Consider the following 19,759-nt stretch of genomic DNA (forward strand, 5'->3'; position numbering starts at 1 on the left):
GGTTGCACTCAAAAAGCATTTTTCATATTAGGATATCTTAAATAAATCACAAGCACACAGTAAATCACAGGCAGGTAATTCATTGATATTTATCTAATGTTTTTGGACATGGATGAGTCAGACTGCTGGCAAGCACTGACACTGTCAAGGTCTGTTGCAGATATTAGGTTAGGGTTTTATAAATTGTGTTGCATTTGTACAATTATGAATTAAACCGTGGCCTCCAGTTTGAGGGAAGTTAAGTTTAATGTTTAGTGGCAGCACATTGGAATTGGTTCAAGGCGGACATAGTGGCAGAATTCACATGACAGTAAAGGACTTAAATGGTGAGTTTTGGTTTACTGCTACACATTCAATCACAGTGGCATTTTTGCTACTGGTAGATAGAACCTTAATCACAGCTAATCTTAATATTATTTCAGATGAATAAGATTTCAAGTTCTGTTAAGATATGCAGTCTCCAGACAGATCAAGTATCATCAACCAGAGGCACAGCTCACTCCTGCTTGAAAATAATTATCCCCAGATGTCATGGTGTGTCATATTCATACATTTATCGACAGGGACACAGAAAGTATCCATTTGTAGTGACTTACACTCACATTATTCATTCCTACTTTGATATTTCAAATGATTTATTAATGATTTTATCAAGCTTTATCTTTTTCCTCAATTCTGTATCTTGTGTGCATAACTGCACTTTTGCTGTAGTACCTCAGCAGTGAGTATTTTCTTCTGATGGAATACTTTAAATGTAAGGATGACTGGATTTAGCTGTCATGGGCAGTAATGGTTAAGTAAATTGCACACTGTCTGCAGTTACCACCCTCATACAAGAGGCGTAGAAGTAGAAGGGGTGGAGGGTCAGCCTGTCAGTGCTCAGACGATATGCCGCACACTGAATCAAATTGGTCTGCATGGCTGTCGTCCCAGAAGGAAGCCTTTTCTAAAGATGATCACAAGAAAGCCCGCAATCAGTTTGCTGAAGACAAGCAGACAAAGGACATGGACTACTGGAACCCTGTCCTGTGGTCTGATGAGACCAAGATAAACTTATTTCGTTATCTGGTTCAGATGGTGTCAAGCGTGTGTGGCGGCAACAAGGTGAGTACAAAGACAAGTGTGTCTTGCCTACAGTCAAGCATGGTGGTAGGAGTGTCATGGTCTGGGGTTGCCAGCACTGGGGAGCTACAGTTCACTGAGGAAACCATGAATGCCAACATGCAGGGCTGGACAGGTAATCTCGCACACTGGGCAAATGCCAACGATCGGTCCAATAGAAGGAATAAAGGAGAGCTGTGGCCACTGCCAGTCTATGGCGATAGCAAGTGACAAAGTGACAGGGCCGAGGGAGAGAAAGAGCAGGAGGAGAGTGGAGGTGAAGCGGTAAGCATGAAGTCGCTCAACCTGTAGGGAGGGAGCAGGGAGGAGGGTCATTTACACTGGGGACACTGGGAACATGTACCTACCACCTTTTGAAAGCATTTGTTAAAAATGTTCTGAAAAATGGCTTGCACCAAAGAAATGTTATTTAACAAATAAAAATGTTATGAAAAAGGTTTATTTGCACAATAAGCCAAAAATGCCAGGGCCGATTTTTTGTCCCAGTCCAGCCCTGCCAGCATCTACTGTGACATACTGAAGCAGAGCATGATGCCCTCCCTTCAGAGACTGGGCTGCAGGGCAGTATTCCAACATGATAACGGCCCCAAACACACCTCCAAGACGACCACTGCCTTGCTAAAGAAGCTGAGGGTAAAGGTGATGAACTGGCCAAGCATGTCTCCAGACCTAAACCCTATTGAGCATCAGCGGGGCGTCCTCAAACAGAAGGAAGGTGGAGGAGCGCAAGGTCTCTAACATCCACCAGCTCCGTGATGTCGTCATGGAGAAGTGGGCTCCAGCGGCAACCTGTGAAGCTCTGGTGAACTCCATGCCCAAGGGGGTTAAGGCAGTGCTGGAAAAAATGGTGGCCACCCCAAAATATTGATGCTTTGGGCCCAATTTGGACAATTTATTTTAGGGGTGTACTCACTTTTGTTGCCAGCGGTTTAGACATTAACGGCTGTGTGATGTGTTATTTTGAGGGGACAACAAATTTACACTGTTATACAAGCTGTACACTCACTACTTTACATTGTAGCAAAGTGTCATTTCTTCAGTGTTGTCACATGAAAAGATATAATCAAATATTTACAAAAATGTACTCACTTTTGTGAGATACTGTATATCATGTTCCTGTCTGTGCTAAGAGCCGCTGTGATTGACAGGAATGAATGACATAGGAATGACATAACAAGTGCGAGGACAGATCAGGACGCAGACAAAGAGGGATGGGATTCTCAAGTGATTGCCTCACAGCTCAGCGCATTAGACTTTTCATGTGCCATGCAGACTGCTGATGGGGGATAAAACCCTTTATTTATGCAGGTCTGCTGTGCTAGAGTAAGCATGCTCTTTTGGCTGGTCACGGTCCTTTCTTCTATTACTTGGATGGCTTTATTCGCACATTTACATACCGAATACATTTAGGTGACTGGGTGTATTGTTCCAGCTGGTAATTTTCTTTCTTTCCTTCTACAGTATCTGTAACTCTTTTCTTCTTCTTACATCTTCTCTCTTGCTCCATGGTGTGGAAGAGGTTATCAACACCTTATTTTCCTTCTGAGATTATTGTAACTTGTTATATGTTGGTATTAGCCTGCAGTCACAGTGCTGCTGCTCAGCTTCTCACTGGCACCAGAAAGAAAGACAACGTCACACCTGTGCTGACGTATCATTTCTAGCTTCCAGTGTGGGATCGAATTGATTTTAAAATACACTGTTAGTATGCCACATCTTGCGCCTCAGACCTTTTAACCTGTTGAATCTCCTCCAGGTTTCTGGCTATTTGAACTAAAGCACTTGGCTGTTCTGTGGTTTGGCTGAAATGCAAGGGCTATCAATCCTTTGCTGTTGTGGCCACTGGGCTGTGCAACCAGCCTGTGTGTTGTATTGTGCTGTATGTGCTTTATAAATAATGCAAATAAATACTCAAAAATGGAGACAATTCTCTGGTGATGGTGGAGCTGTGGCAAGATCTTCAAATTCTGCTTTCCATGCTATGAATCTAGCTTTCCAAAAAAGAAGGCCCAAAAATGTTTTTATACACTGCAACAAAGTGAAAGGTATGAAGTTCATCACTCTGATTTAATCAAATACTGTAAAACTAATAGAAATGTGAAATCCTTCTTAGGTTTGTTAAGAGTTCACTAAAATTAGTGTACACCATCTCTTCACCTGGAAAAGTTTCATACACCTGTGTGCAGAAAGTACTGCATTTTATGTTTCCAGCAACAGCAGTACCAGTTTATTTAAAAAAGAACAAAGCTGCACCTCCAGGAATTCACATTCATTCACAAAAAAGTATGATGCTCTTTGATTGAAAAGTGATTTCTAGAAAGACACTAGAGTGATTGTCACTTCCCACTCTGCGTTACGTCTGTCTGTCTTTCTTTTTTTCTTCCCTCCTGCTACTCATCTTCTTTCTCTTCTTTGACATTGAGCAGCACAGCCCTAATATTTTGTAGTCACGATGCATTTCACTTCCTAAGTTGTCAAAGTCGAAAACTTTTTCTACCTCGCCTCCACATGTAAAAGACAACTGAATGACATAAATGTCACTAAATCTTATCACTATGTAAAACACATGTGTCCACCTAGAGCCATTCATCTGCGCTTCAGTTTGCCAAACTGCCTCCTTCTGGCACAAATGCACCTGGATGGAAAATGAAAATCAACATGACTTAAAATCCATCTCACCCTAAAAATAGCTGCCTGCAACACTTTGCTCTAACATTGATTTACAACCAGGTGGAACATCTTGCAGTCAGAGCTCAGTGATCTCTGATGGAAAGGAAATATTGATGCCCACATGAGTGACTGAATAGATACAGTGAGACGGTCTCCCCTTTTGCCACGCAATATGAAAAATATATAAAGAGGAAGGCAGGATCCCAGAATTCTTGAACATATTCTCTGGTTCATTAAGCCTTGGGTGGGTGATGTTGGGTGAGAGAGAGAGAGATCTCAACCATCAGACACTTCTTTTCTAATTTTAACCTCAGAAACTGACTCTGCTGGAGAGGGGTGGTTCATTCTCTATAAATCATGCATAGGGCTGTCTGTGAAAAATAACTACCATGGGATTAGAGTATTTTGTTTAAACCCAGTATCAAAATATTGTATGCACATACAGAATGTCTTACACTTAGTATCAGGTACACATCCTGTCTATTGCAATCCAATTAGGGCTGTCCCCGACTAAGGATTTACATAGTCGAAACAGAATCGTCAAGTCCTGCCTATAGTTGACTGATAGTGGAATCATGTGTGCTTTTGTACGCGGTGAGGTGAGGCTTATTGAAGACCCTTTTCTCTCTCTCTCTCTCTCTCTCTCTCGCCTACCATTCACCGGTCTTTTGCAGAGTTTTGCGTGCATTCTGTGCTGCCGACAACTGCATGCATGTCGCGGTTCCTCAAGGGTCTATTTCAAGTAGCCTGCTAATTACAAACGATAAAATATTCTTTCTGTGGTTCATCAACAGTGATGAATTACCCGAAAGTCCCGCGAGGTTCAGACAACTCGGGACAACACCAGTGAAGCTGGAGCTCCGTCTCTTTAGCAAGTGTTCCTCTTCGCCAACTACTCACATACACGCTACACCTACACATGCGCACTGACCCGGGGTTAGGGTTACAATTCTGGATTTATTTACGCACTTTAAAAATATTTATTGAAAGTTTTATTATTTTTACATGTTTATTTCCAGCATTAAACTTTGACATGTAAATTATAATAGGCTGTATATTAACGTATTGGAAGAAAACTGGTAGTTCTATGTAAAATCAGATGTTGAGCTCCCCCATATCGCCAATATGGCATGATCATTGTTTCGCTGCGCAGGCTCCGCCCATCGAAGCATTGAATCTTTGACTATTCGGGGTCAGCCCTAAATCCAATATATCTGTTCTGCCATAAAATGTACTTTTATGATACCTATAATGTTCAGTTTTGGTTGACTCTGTCATAGAGGTGTTAATTAAATTATACATTTTAGTATTGAGGCCACGGTTAGTTGTGGTGTTGTACTGGACTGCAATATATTCAAAGGTGTTAAAAAACATTTTCCCACCGTATGTAAGTAAAACCACTACTGACTACTCTGCTGACACGCCAATGCCATTTGCTGCTGCAGCTGCGGCCGTCACCATAAACTTATGCGTTAAGCATTGTGTTTAGTTGGCGTTACTATAATTAAATGTTCATGTATGTGTTTATATAAGGGGGATTTGTTCTCGCAGCAGAATCCTATTTGCAGCTCTGATTCTTTGAAAGCAAGGAGCAGAGCATTTTCCGCCAAATATAACTGTATAACAATTTGCTAAAAATAGTCAGTTCCTTACGTAAGTGTCTCTGAATGAAAATTTATCAATTTGTGGATGACAAGGATCCTCCCAAATAATGACATGGCATCACTTGCTATAAACAGAAACAGGATATTGCATGGAACAAGGACAATCTTTATATACACTATATTGATATTAATTCTAGTTCAAAATGAAGGCTTGATTTGTTTTTTCACAAGTAAACCTCTTTGTACAATATGTATTTACTTAATTGAATTAATAACAAACATTTGTAATAGATGAGTTTCAGTAGTTTGGTATGTAAGCCTTTTATTTATTTTCCTCAGGAAAAATCCTTCCAAAGTCACAGACATTAACAAACTAGAGTTGAGTGTGGGAGGTGCTTATCTATCTGTGCACTGCTTAACACAATGCTGGAGAAGACATTGGCAGGACTAGAGACGTTAGCTAGGCAAAGAAAATGTGGCAGCCTGAACAATGTTGCCGAGGCATAAAATCTCTCACTGAATATAAATGGGAAAACCTGCAAGACAGCTCTGTGGAAAAGATCATCTGTCACTGCCAAGTTTGCATAGTCTCAGCAAGTTTCCTGAAAAAGCTTCTGTTCATTTCACTGCAAATGCAGTGGTTGTGCAGCAGAAAAAGAAGCATGGCACTGCTTGTTCCTGTGAAATTTTACTTTGAGAATGTAGGGATGTCAAACCAGGGGGAGGCCATTTTCCTAGATGATCCATTGCTTTTCCAACCTGTCCGTGTGGAAAGGGCCCAAATTATACCGACTGAGAGAGTGAGTGGCTCTGGTTAACAACAAGCTTCCATGTCGTTAACTAGCGCTCCTCAGCTGTGATACCCGACACAGAGCCTGCGAGGAGAGCCAAGAACAGGAGAGGGGAGCTTGGCAACGAAGAGGAGGAGCTGCTGGCATCCACCCTGCACAGCCTCGTAGGCATGTGCACGGGAAACACACAAACATTCAACACACAATCACTGGAAGAATCTCATCAAACTCACACAAGTAAAAATTAAGGACTTCAGAAACACACTTTTGAACATGTGCCATGCATGTGCACACATACACACACTTACTAATGAGGAGTGCATTTGTTAGCAGTGCCAACATCATAAAAACTCCCTCACTGTACCCTGCCTTCCTCTCAGTTCTCACTGTTTCCAAGGATACTGCAGCCCATTGGTATTCTGAAGGGACACTTCATAAGCAATTGTGAGAGAAAGAGAGGGGGAGCGCAAGAGAAAAAGAATGCATAAAGATAGAGATGGCACAGAAGGTAAATACAAACGTGTAGAGAGCGTAGAGAGAGATTTAGACAGTGGCTAATATTTCAAAGGACTGCTGTGCAGCATGTGCACGGAGATAGAGGATTTTATGGTTGTAAATAAACAATGCATGTACTGTATGTAAACAATCAGACGCATGACGCATGCAGTTGCAAAGACATGAAAAGCTTCCTTACCCATAAACTCGATGCCCAAGTGATCTGTTGTTTCAGGAAGCAGGGAAGAGAAGGGGAGGGAGGGGGAAACGGAGAGAGACAGAGAAGAAAATGAAGTTATTATTAAGAATAGTACAGTATGCGTAAGCATTATGACAGAGTGTATAGCCAGATCACATACTGATTTGTTCTTTCATGTAAGCACCTGTGTCAGTATTTTATCTGTTGTCATATAGAGTCAGAAGGCACATGCTAGTAATGGTACAAGAAATGACACACACACACACACACACACGCTTGCTCTGTTGTATTTGTGAGGACCCTCAGTGATGATGATGCATTTCCTAACCTTAACCCTTATATTAACCAAAAACTAACTCTTAAAGGCCCTGATTGCTTATTTCTCAATGAGCTTCTCACTGTGAACAGTGGAGTTATTTTCCATAAGAGATTTCAATAAATTGATGTCACCTACTCCCATGCACAAATCAAGAATTGGCTAAATGTGAATCAAAATCTGATGGCAGTTACAGTAGTAAGTTAGTTTACTGTTGCCAGATCACCACTTCCACACAGTCATGTTGAGTTAATATCTATATATATATATATATATGTATATATACACACATGATAAACTCCCCACTCCAAACCTGGTACCTACATTACCCACAATGCAACTCGACTGCTCCTAGAGGTCCCTACTTTCAAAGCCTGAAAGATGCTAAAATGAAGACCTTCCCGGGAAATATGTGATCTTATCATTTTAAAGTACAGAGTTACTGTACTTTCTTAATTCATTCATTGTTTCATCCCCACAAAACAGCTACTGTCTGTACTGAACAAGATAAACAAATTTACTCTTCACAGCTGCACTTTAATTAAAGTGCAGCTGTGAAGAGTCTGATCATTGCTACAGTGACTTGGATTACAGGTGCTTCCCTGGGCTCTGCAAGACTGGAAATCTCTCTCACTGACTGGAAAATAATCTAGAGATAGTGCTGAAGTGCTGTCTGTGGTGTCACCGCTGGCTTTTACCACACTGACAGTGACTTTATCTCCTGAGTGGTCCTGCCCTACATCTTAGAGTAGGTGAGCTGGTCTTTCTAATGCGAAAAGCTCTGTCCAATCTGCCCCCAATCTTTTCAGGCAATGTTAGCACAGATGTAAGCGGATCATTTTTCACTTTACCAATGACCCAGAGACCTCTCTCCACTGCCTTCTCAATTCCTCCCTTCAAATGCTGGCAATGTGAGACAGGAGAAGATGAACAAGATAACCACTACTCTCACATGATAGCTTTTGGAAAAATCTACATTAGGGTTTTGACAAATTTTTGTCAACCATACAGTTTGTATATAATCCTCAAAGAAAGTCACAGTGCTGTATATTTATAACAATGTAGAATATATTGATTGATGGGTGGGTAAAATGCATGACTTGTGACTTGCAAATCATACCACTTCTCAAAACAATTAAACAAAATAATGCAACATTTTACCAAGCAAACCAAAAACCATATTCCATAAAAAATACCACTAAACATACAACATCAGATCTCATAAGAAATGGGCACATTTTTTTAATGAATTTGTTAATACCTGTATGGCCAAAATAAACCATTCCCACACAGACTTTAGTAGGCTGCCCAGGTACGTTAATGGTTACCACAGTATATTTAACGACTCATTTTAGCACTTTGCAGAGGAATTAATTTGTATTCTCTTAAACGTTTTTACATAATATATACAAATACACCATTCCATTTTATTTGTAGCTCTAACAAACGAATAATTTTCCATAAAATAAAAGTGTCAAATATAGTTCTTAGAAAGAAAGAAAATCGGCCAAAATCAGAATCGATAGGTCCATTCGGCTTTAAAAAAAATTTAATCGGCCAAGAAAATTGCAATTGGTGCATCTAAATTTATTAAAAATGCTTAATAACAACACAAGTGCATATGTATTTTTAGTCTTGGTGACCCCATTGACTCTCTACACAGCCAAAAGAATTACAGTGTGATCTATCTTTTGAAATTCTGCAGTTTTGCAGCCCTTTGGGTAGAGCTATAAGCACAGCTATCTGCCAGGGTTAGAAACTCAATTTCCCATGGAGCTCAATGAGTAGGGCCTAGCACTAAAGCTGCCAAGGTTAGGGATTTCATTTTCTGTGTAGCTTGGTCGGTAGAGCATATATCAGCACCAGCACTGTCAGGATATGAGCTTCACTTCCCACTGGGGCCACCCATACTCAAGATGTATGCACTCCTGCTGCTGTAAACCACATTAGATGGAAGGGCCCACAAAGTGTCATATGTTAAATATGCTCTGCGGAAACTGATGGCTTTTGAATCATTAGGTTGGGTGACAGATACCACTGAAGATGCCATATCTGAATCTAAAACAGGCTGCAAACCTTCCAAATATTGGGAGATACATTTTGACAAAAAAAGGATATTGTTTTCTCATCACAAAAGGTTTACCAAAAGGAGGCACAAAATCAAGAAGCTAGATTTCTGACTCAGGAATGGTGAGGAGAAAAGCACAACAGAGTGAAGGTTTCACTTCTAGCAGTGGAGGAAGAAGTATTCAGATTCTTTACTTGAGTCCAGTTTAAAATACCCAAATACAAGTCCTGCGTCCAAAAGCCTAACACAGAGAACTTTATTTACTTTATTAAAAAAATGCTAAACACAATCCTAAAGCGTCCAAAGATACCTAATGGCTCAGTTTTGGGGAAATTAGTATATAATGATGCACAAGACATCCAGCAGCATTTAATGATGTATGCAGGAGGGGCAGCAAATTTGATCTACTTTAAATAATGTTTGGTAGTTTTATCTATCATCCTATATTATTACATCATTATACAGAGAGTCATAGGTTATTATAGATAATTTACTTTTATGTAAAGAGGGATAAAATGGAAATAGTGATAAGCACTAGTTCTTGAGTAAATGTACTCAATTACGTTACACGGCTGATTTTCAGTAATTTAAATAGAACCAACACCTTCGCCTAACCTACATCACCAACATGTCAACCATCTGAATCTGCTGAAAAAATGCAGAGTATATTAATGTGTAGAACATATTTCAGTCCAGTGCTGTTGAAACTACCATATAACTCTACTGTTTGTGGACATTAAACTTGACATAAATGGCCCACTGAAATAGCCTTGACATTTCTTATCCTTCTCATTTGCAATCTTCTTTTCAAAATCTCCTCAAATAAACCCACACACCACAAAGTAACCTAGATGGAAAAACTAAGCAAACCAATGTGGCATTTTATATGAAATTAGATGCGTCCCACTATGTGTGTGAGTGTGTGTGTGTATGTGTGTGTGTGTGTTTGGGTGTCTGCAGCCTGAAGCGGAAGGCAGGTGTGGGTAGCAGGGAGTCTGTAGCATGTCACCCTACTTCCCCTCCCTGTGGATCCTCACATGGTGATGAGAAAAGGCTAGGTATCTGTGTGTGTGTGTGTGTGCTTCCTGCCTACTACTACCTCTGGAGTGAGCCTCACAGTGGAAGACAGATTAGCTGACCTCCACAGGGACGCACACACGCTGATTTACAGACTACACTCATTTGAGAACGCTACTGTATCATATTTTGCCATGAATACATGATTATAAAATGAGCAGTGGTGGCATCACGTAACACATCATAAAACCTAATAGCCCTGATGTGCTTTATTCTTTCATTTAGTTAAATTCGGGACTTACCAGTAAATTCCTGACAGACAAGTGGTTAAGTTCAGCAAGCAGCATTTTGCAACGCATAATGTTGGCAACTAGTTGGCGTTCACTGACGAGCTTAGCCTTTCTGATGATGACTGTGTTTTCACATCACGTGATTCTTGTTTGGCCTGACAGGCTTCAGAACATAAACCTTTATTGTTGTTGTTTATGTTGGAGTCTGCGTTGTGGTGGGAGCCGGTCGTTTTGTGTTGTGAGTGAACTGCGTGTCGTTAGCTGCGGTGCTATTGCTGTAGTCAGAGAGAGGCTCGGGAGCATGCACGTAGCTGCATCCCGACCCGATACCTTCACATAAGAAGCAGAATAGTGGCAGTTCTAAGCAACAGAGAAAACAGGCGTGTGGTTCATTTCTAAGTGAGGCTACAGCCCATTGACAAAAAGGCAGTAAAAAAGTGAATGATTCATGTTATTTAATTGAAAAACTACATATTTATTTTATTCCCATGATGTCAAAGGCTACAAAACTGATACAGATACGTATTTAAAAATGTAGGAATTTTGTTTTTGTTTTTGCTGTGCAGCCTTGTTTTTTGATACTGTTAGGAAATGTTATAGTTAGGTTCATTGCTGTCTTGTTATATCAGTAAATATAATTACAGTTTTAATTGGCTATAAAAATAGTACTAATAAAATACCATTATCATTGTAAGCTTAGTGTTCATGCGACTTTTCAGTTGCTTTTAGTGAAAGATTTCACCATGCTTTACTTAAAGAATAATTTCAGTATACCCTGGGCCCTATTTTCACATATTTTTGTGTCCAAATGATTAGTAGGTACAAAAAGTTTTGAAATCCGAGCAGTAGATGGCTTTAGACACCCTTGTTTTTAACAAGGTCAATTCTTGTTCTTTAAATCCTGCGAGGCGAGTTGTCGCAGGAAGACAAGGGTGGAAACGTGAAACAGAGTTGGACAGAGGAGTTTGTTATGTTGGAGTAACGTTAGGAAATAAAGTCTTGCTAGCACTTCCTTTATGTACATAACAAACTCCTCTCCCTTTTTTCCACCGTCGTTTCCTGCAACAACTCCTCTCTCATGAGATTTCAGAGCGAGAATTGTCCTTGAGCGAGACTTGTTTCCTGTTTCCTTTCCATTTCTGCTTCAGTTTGTTCTTTGCGTGCTGCACTTTAGATGTTTCTCCTATACAAATTCTATTGTGCAGTCTTTGTTTCATACAGATAATGTTTGTATTCGTGTGTCTTCATGTGCACGGCAACACACACTAACATACATAATATTGATCTCTTTTACATCCCTCTGTCAGATAAAAAATGAACTATCCCTACAGATGGCTATGAGGGAGTGATTGCATCATGTTCACATCTCAGACTGACTGATAGCTTTTCTCTCCATGTGTGCAGAACAGAGAATACACTACATGCTATTTCCAATTAGTGCTCAGCACTCTTTAGAGAGGGAAATAAATTGATATTTTGACAGATGGCAGCTCTGAAGGAACGGAGAGCAACTAAATGATCGCATTGCGTTGTCCACTGTTCAGCCTTGATGAAATTCAGTGTGGATAAGTCACACAATCATGTGATGCAACACTCAACAGAGAGTCTGGGTTTCTCAGTTTTGCTCTCTCTTGCTCTGTGTTACACAATATTTTGTTGTTTCCTGAATGTTGCAGGTGCATGCACATATCCATTGGGATCATAGCTTGTTTTTGTGCAGTGAAGTAATGAAAATGTAATGGCAAGAATAATAATAATAACTATTATTATCATTAATTGTTTTAGTAGTAATAATAGTAATATTAATGGAATCTAACATCCCAGAAATAGCTGGTAAGATGTAAAATGATGTAAAACAAGTACAAAGCTGCAATAACTGCTGCCTCCAGGTTTGCACCCTGCCAATAATACATCTGCCTTTATTCTATTTTACAATTATTAATTCCAAACACCAACAGAAGAACAAAAGTGACATGCAAAATGCTTGTGAAACATACCATTGTCAGCAGCTAAGAAAACAATAGTATTCAGCTCAAAAGTAGTTTACTTGTTCTTCAAATTGCTCAGGTCACATGTCTGTCCTAAACTGTGAGGAGCATCCTGTAGCACGCTATAGTCTGACAGATTAATGGCTGGGCATGCAGAGCAGAAATATGTGTTTAAAAATCCCCAAACAATCTATTTGCTGATTGAGAGTCTCAGTCATTGTAGAATGTGAATGTCATCTTTCACTAACCTGTTTTATCATTTCATCATTTGTTCCCTAGTATCCCTCTTTTTTGTGTGTGTTTTTGCCTGCAGCAGTTGCTATGGCAACGAGGTATCTGTATCTTCTGACCTGGCAGAAACTCTTTCATCTGAGCTGTCTGCTCTGCATCCATAAATCAGAGTAGTCCAAACAACAGGCCCGGGGAGGTTGATCTACTTATGCCTTACTTTACTACCTAAAACCCACATTACAGGAATGAGCAAGAAAACTACTAACAGGCTCTAGAGTCATTTTTATTATGTTGGAACTTGCAGAGAGACAGGAAAAAAAGCTTTAAAGCTCTACTAACCAAATTCTCCATATTAACAATGATTCTACTGACTATGAGTGATGTAAAAGGGAGAATAATCACCAACTCTGCAGTTCTACAAAGCTTTTTAGCCTCTTTTAGTCTATTGGTTTGATCTACTGTACAGTTTACTTTTAATGCTCTCACCAACTTTGTTTCCACCTGCAGCAAGAAGCTGTTATCAGTACACAAATTCTGATAAACCCACTGTATGTAGCCTGCGTAACACCAAATGGCAAAAAGTTAGCTACTAGCAGGTGAAGAAAGTGGGACATACTGTAGCAGTTAAAACACTAAAAGGAGCTGAAAGGAGAGTGAATATTGTATTTCGCATTAATCAGGTGGACGGATAACTCCAAATGAATAACAATTGTTACTCCATGTTAGCTAGATATGTACACATGCAATTGTTTACAAGTATTTTTGCCATTCCAAGCTTTTAATGTCACGATATGTCAGTGTTAAGTGTTTTCCCCAAGATACTGTCATTAAAAGAAATGTAAATAAACACAAACTTCATGCATCAGAGTAATCTGAAATATGCTATGATCATATTGAAAAATCTGTGCATTGTGGTTCAGCAGTAGTCCATTGATTCACTGGTGTTCACTGTGTTCACAGCCCTCCAGGCTGCATGTCAAAGTGTCCTTGGGCAAGATACTGAACCCCGAATTGCCCCAGGTGGCTGTTCCACCAGTGTATGAATGTGTGTGAATGTTAGTTTCTGTTTGAGCACTTAGGCTCAGGGAATGAATGTGTGTGAATGGTGAATGCAGATGTTGTGTAAAAGCACTTTGAACGGTCGAAAAGACTAGAAAGGCGCTATACAAATACAGAGCATTCACTGGTTTTAATCCTAAACCAGCCAGCGGAACTGCTAGCATTGTAATGATGAAAAAATGAGAGAGTAGGATAACTTAAAGCCTGGTCCACCAATGGATAACCAATCCCACAATGAAATGAAATGGTGTGTAAAATACCAGGCGGTGCAAGATACAGAAAGGCAAGTTGGGGAGACATCACAAGCCAGTTTAGCCTAGCCCAAACCAGGATATATACCTCATAGACCTTCAGTGCATGAAAGAAAAAGTGAGTGCGGTTATCTTAAAACATGTGTGGCTAAATTTGGCAATTTTATGAAAGGAGTTTGGTTGAATATACACAAAAACAAAAATAAACCAAAATAGAAACAGATATTACATATGATTTTGTTTGTTGTTTTTGTTTTTTTGCAGTGCACAAATTCAGCTCTTATCCTAATTACTTTGCAACCCTATATCCTATTTTGAGCTGCCTCATTTTCAAATTCTTCAAAGTCTTCCACTCCCTCGCTCTCAGTCTCTTGGTTTTGCTCCTTCTTTAGTGTGGAAACCTTACTTCATCAGTGAATTAGGATAGAGATTAACTACAGTTCAAAGAAATGGCAGCTTCACAGATCCAGCCTTAACCACAGTTTGTCACACCCTTTCAACCACCCAAGGGTGTAGTATTATTAGGTAGGGACAGAAGGGACATGTCCCTAACAATATTCAGCAACTATTGAATAATCACTAGCAATAATTTTGAAATAAACTGTCCGTGTCTTGTCATTGTATTTAATAGACAAACCACAAATTAGCAAAAGAATAACATAAAACTAAAGAAGTCATAATAATAATAGGTTGCTTCAAGTAATATGTGCACGTTTTAGTATTTCTTGGCAGTCTCCAGTTATTTAGTTTATTTATATGTTTGGACTGCAGTGTGGCGTCTTCCCCCTCCCCAATAGCTCAGTTGTTACCACTCGCTTAGAGAGACCTTTGCTCTGTTTGCAACTGTCCAGGATATTTCAAAACTGAAGCGGCTGTGAGCTGCAATTTATCAGAGGTTAGGGTGAGGTTTTGTGAATTAGTGGTGAGATTTATGCCTGATCAGAAGTGTTTTCGCTTAGTTGCAGTTGGTTTTCCACCTCCAATGGAGAGCAGTGTTATTATGTTATAAAATTATTAATTATTATGACTTTATTCTTATTAAACATCAGAGAACACAGATATGTGAGATAGAAGATTTTCAATGTGCAGAAAGTTATGAAAATAAGTAGAATGCTTGCTGAAACACAGGAGATATTAAAGTTCAGGTTTTTATAAATTAAATAATATGAATGAATGTGAAAAGGTCCCACATGCACATTCAAAAAGGTTACTTCCCCAGACAAAAGACACAAAAGAGGAAGGAAGCCTGCCTGAATTTTGTGTTTCCCTTTACATAAATAAAGTCTATTCTGCCATTAATTAATGCAGAAAAGGCAGTAGTTGTTACAGAACAATTCAGAAAATGAACTTTTTAACGTTCAAAATTATATGGAGGTGGACCCCAGACACTACGGTTAATATGTGTCTCTCCAATGTTGAAACAAAACCTACACCCTTGCAACCCACAACAATCACACTTGCCCAAATTATCATCCATAGATGCAAATGCTTCTCACACACCCCTGAGCTCACACTTCACTTCACACGTTCACAAAATTATACAGAGACAACAAAATCTAAATAAAAATAAAAATTAAACAAAAGAGGCCTACTGTAGAGCCATTTGGACAACAATTTGTTGGGCTGAAAATTTCACATTTCTAAAATCTTCTGTTTATAAAATAAAACTTAAAAAGCCTGATGAAAATGCATTTTTATTTTACTCCATCCCTTCATTAAAACCTTAACTACCCAAATCCTTGCATTGTGACCATTCACTCTCTGAGAGCCAGGTGGGAGTTCAGTCCATTAGACATCAACAAATGCACACACACTTCCTGCTCTCAATTTTTTTTTGTGTTTAGCTAAAGAAAATGCATTTTTTTCCTCCTTTTGACGGTAACCTCCCTCACATTGTTTCCTGCCCACTGCACAGCATTAAAGTAGAGTGACATAAAATGAGAGTGAGAGGTCTAATCATACGAGACTACTTTAACTGACTTTGCCTTTGTTTGGAGTTATAGGGTTGAAATCATTTTCACTCTCAAATAAATAGACTGAACCTTTTGGTGCTGCACAAGGACACATTTCACATTAGTGATGTTTTTGGGAGCCTTGAAGTTAAATGGGTTTGAAGTGTATTCATAAATATGACTGTTGATGAAAGCTGGAAGAAAAAGTTATTAACAATCTACAGTAAATTTTCAATGTCAAATAATGATTTATCCAATTTTTTAACATTTGGATTGAGATGGGATTCAGTGACAACTTCTGAGTCACCATGGGAACACCTACAGGGATCTGTCAATCATCATCGTGTTCACATTCCTGAGAACACATCTTCCTTTGTGGCCCTTAGGCTTTCTATTCATCTTTTTCATTCCTTTTACTGTTATGCGTCATCAATTTAGGATGTTCAGTGTGATCCTGGTGTTATTTTTGTGGGTTGATGTGATTTTTCTTTTATATGTGCCCACCTTTCCTCAACATGCCTCGTCTACTTCTACTTTAGCTTGTGCCTTTCCATGATTTCTTCCCGGAATGGCTTTGAACAATATCCATAAAACAGGTGTGGGCTTGTTGCTTTCAGCTGCAGGCAAAAAGTGTAAGTGAAAGGAGTGACAGCCCAAGTTATTACAATTACAAAAGCAAAATCAAGAGTTTTCCAGCTCTAGAAAGAGCACAACTTTGGTCCGTTATTCAGAAAGCATAATGTAATGTGGATGCATTGCAATGTGGTTTATTGGGGCTCATGTTGGTACAAAATAACTTTTTTGGAAAAAATTATTTTGGCATCTTTTTACTTAACACGGACTCAGACACCAACATATTTTTACGGTTTGTGCATGGTTAAACAGAGTTCTGCTACCAACCCTTATTCAGACTGGAGTACTCTACTGGCTCAGTGTGTAGCGGACACAATGTGTGACGTAAACGAAGAAGCTGCAGAGCTGTGATTTGAGATCAAATGCACTTACTCTCTGTGGTGCCAAGTTTAAACATTATTTAAAAAACGGTCTGTAACTGACCTCTCCTTGCAACCACTTCATTGCTAAGCAGGGTTTCGGGTTTGTCATAATACAACTTCAGAAACAAAACTCAAAGTCAAGAGGATACCTCTAAGCTGCATGTGTTCTCTTATCAAAAGCATTTGTGGGGAAATTCAAATTTTGCTCTAATTTCTTCAGCTTCCAGGGTAATGAAAATTATCTGTCAAAGAGATTAATTTAATTTTGATATAATATTTTATGCCCATTAGTCACCATGTAAATTGAAGCTCCTTAATTACTCTGTAATTCATCATTATTATACATTGCAAAATTGTACAATTTTACATCAGAGAATTCAGTTGAACTCTTTTCTCTATGAAACAGTGAAAACAGAATTTACAAGCATATAATATTGGCTTAAATAACCTAACCTTGTAGCATTCATTAAGCTCCATAATAATATATCACAATAATAAAACATTTTTGAAAATGTTTTGTTCGTTTAGGGCTTAATCTGCATCATAAAGTTTCATTAAATCAAATTTTACATTTTAAAAGTTATCCACAGGACCGATCGGATGACAATTGCGGAGATGTAATGGAGAAATTGAGCCAGCCAGCCTTTCGATGCAGCAGAGGAAGGTCAGCTAGTGAATCACTGATGCCTCTGGGGCTTTTGGAAACCAGGAGGAAGGCGAGAGACAGAGAGGAGGGTGGCTCACCGACAGGCTTTGCAAGGATGAATGAGTAAGAGAGGAGGAGGTAGGGGAGAGTAAACTGTTCCCAAAAGCAATGAAATGAAGAAGGAGGCAGGAGGGAGGAGGATGAGAGAGAGAGAGGCAGGACATGTCAAAAGAGAGTTTGGGTAGTTCTGTAAGTGATAAAGAGTGTTAGTAGAGTTTTAGTAATCAACGCCTGAAGGGCACAGAGGACTGACAGAGAGGTACAAAAACAGAGGAGAGAGTGGAAAGAGAGCTGGATGGAGACAGACAGAGGGCAACCCATGATTCAGCAGGGCAGGGCACATGTCATGTACTTAAGTCGCATACAGTTCGAGACTGTCATTCCCCCTCTCTCCTTCTGTCCATCCTTCCCTTCACTCTCTATTTCATTACCAAGAATAAAATCGAAAAGGCAGGATAAATAACCAATTCCACTCTTGACTTGGACATTTTAAGGTAGGCTGCTCCACACGACAATAGACACAACTCATATGGGGCAGAGGAAGTTTAAAAAGTTCAGACCACCAGTTTTGGAAGTATTTCCCATTTGAAAGTTTTATTTTATCGTTATCCTCAATGCTCCTTAACTTGGAAAGTAGCCAGGTTCCAGATTCCAGGTTCAGTAGTATAAATAGATCTGGCTGTCATGGATGACTGCTGTTTGAAAAAATAACCAAGGCAATCTAAGATTAGTATTTGGAAATGAAAAATGGGGAAATCATCTTCTTGCATCACATCCAGAAGCCATTCCAAACACAATTAGTGACAAGCTTAGATGAGATCAATGCAGCTGTAAAGGTTGTTGTGAAACATTTGACATAGGAGAAGTTGCTCATGGCAACAGATATTAAAGCTTCTAAGTTGACTGAAAGTAACATACTATGGGATGGCTAAAGTGTATGTCAGTCACTAAAGATTAGTATAGGAAGAAAATAACTCTTACTTCCAAACAAAAAACATAAATGACATGTAAGTTTGCGAAAGCTAATGTGAGTTAGAGTAAATCATGAAGTAAAACTAAATGGCCTGGGTTTATGAATCAAAATACTAAAGTACTAATGAGCCTGAGCCTTCACCCATTGCTTAGAAGGGAATGAGAGGCGTGAATAACAACTGCAGCAAATTCAGTTTTTGCAATTGGAAACACAACTGCAAAAATAAATCTTTAGCTTCAGATCTCCAAAGATAGAGGAATAAACACAACAGCTCATCTTTTGCCTGGTTTTTATGTCCATCCAAGTGCTCCAGCTGCCAATCAACCAACACTGGCTGTGCAGAAAATACTACTGGAACACTGGGGCCGGCTATCATAAGAAAATGGACATATTTACATTGTGTGTTTTTCCTTGATCTCAAACTCTGTTCATGGGTCAACAAACCCGGCATGAAGATGTTGCAAGAAAGGGGGGCAAAGAAAGGTAATCTGGGAATAGCTGGAGTTATTTTTATCTCACCAGCTATAAAGGACCAGTGTTCGTCTTAGTGCAGGGCAGTTTAATATGGCCACACAACCCAAACAGTGATCCTTGATCAGTGCTCTTGTTCTTGGAGGTTTCATGACTACAGGCCCTGAACTAGCCACATCAAGGTAGAGGAAAGGGAAAGCAGCATATATTTATTGTACCCAGACACTAGTCTTCAATTAGGCTCACCTGAGGAGGTGGAAAGAAACATGGTATGATGAGTTCAGCCTTATAACGACAAAAAAAGAGAGGGAGATGAGAAACAAAGGCAGGTAGATGACTGAAGTAGAACAGGTCAGTTTTGATGAGTATTCCACTGTTCATACAAAGGGGTGATCACGTTAATGCTACCTTTTGGGGTTATCTTTTCAGTATGCTTTAAAGCTAGGGTAGGTAACATTGGAGAAACTAGCAAGAGACAGCTAGATCATGAAAGTATCCAACCGAAAAATCCACCACCTTCCTTAAAGCCTCCCTCTAAAGCCACTCCCCAAAAACACATTT

General features: G+C 39.4%; 1 protein-coding gene across 2 annotated transcripts in view; it reads right to left on the reverse strand.

Annotated features, from left to right (window-relative positions):
- LOC119913368 (pro-neuregulin-3, membrane-bound isoform) overlaps positions 1-19,759 on the reverse strand; it is a 359,981-nt gene that overhangs the window by 31,272 nt on the left and 308,950 nt on the right. For both annotated transcript variants that reach the window (XM_038732781.1, XM_038732782.1), the window contains one exon: positions 6,882-6,905. In XM_038732781.1, coding sequence (XP_038588709.1) covers positions 6,882-6,905 — 24 coding nt within the window. The remainder of the gene's footprint in view (positions 1-6,881; positions 6,906-19,759) is intronic.

Source organism: Micropterus salmoides, unplaced genomic scaffold (assembly GCF_014851395.1).
Source record: "Micropterus salmoides isolate LMB-PRFRI ecotype aquatic unplaced genomic scaffold, ASM1485139v1 Ms_hic_scaffold_2, whole genome shotgun sequence".
Taxonomy (NCBI): domain Eukaryota; kingdom Metazoa; phylum Chordata; class Actinopteri; order Centrarchiformes; family Centrarchidae; genus Micropterus; species Micropterus salmoides.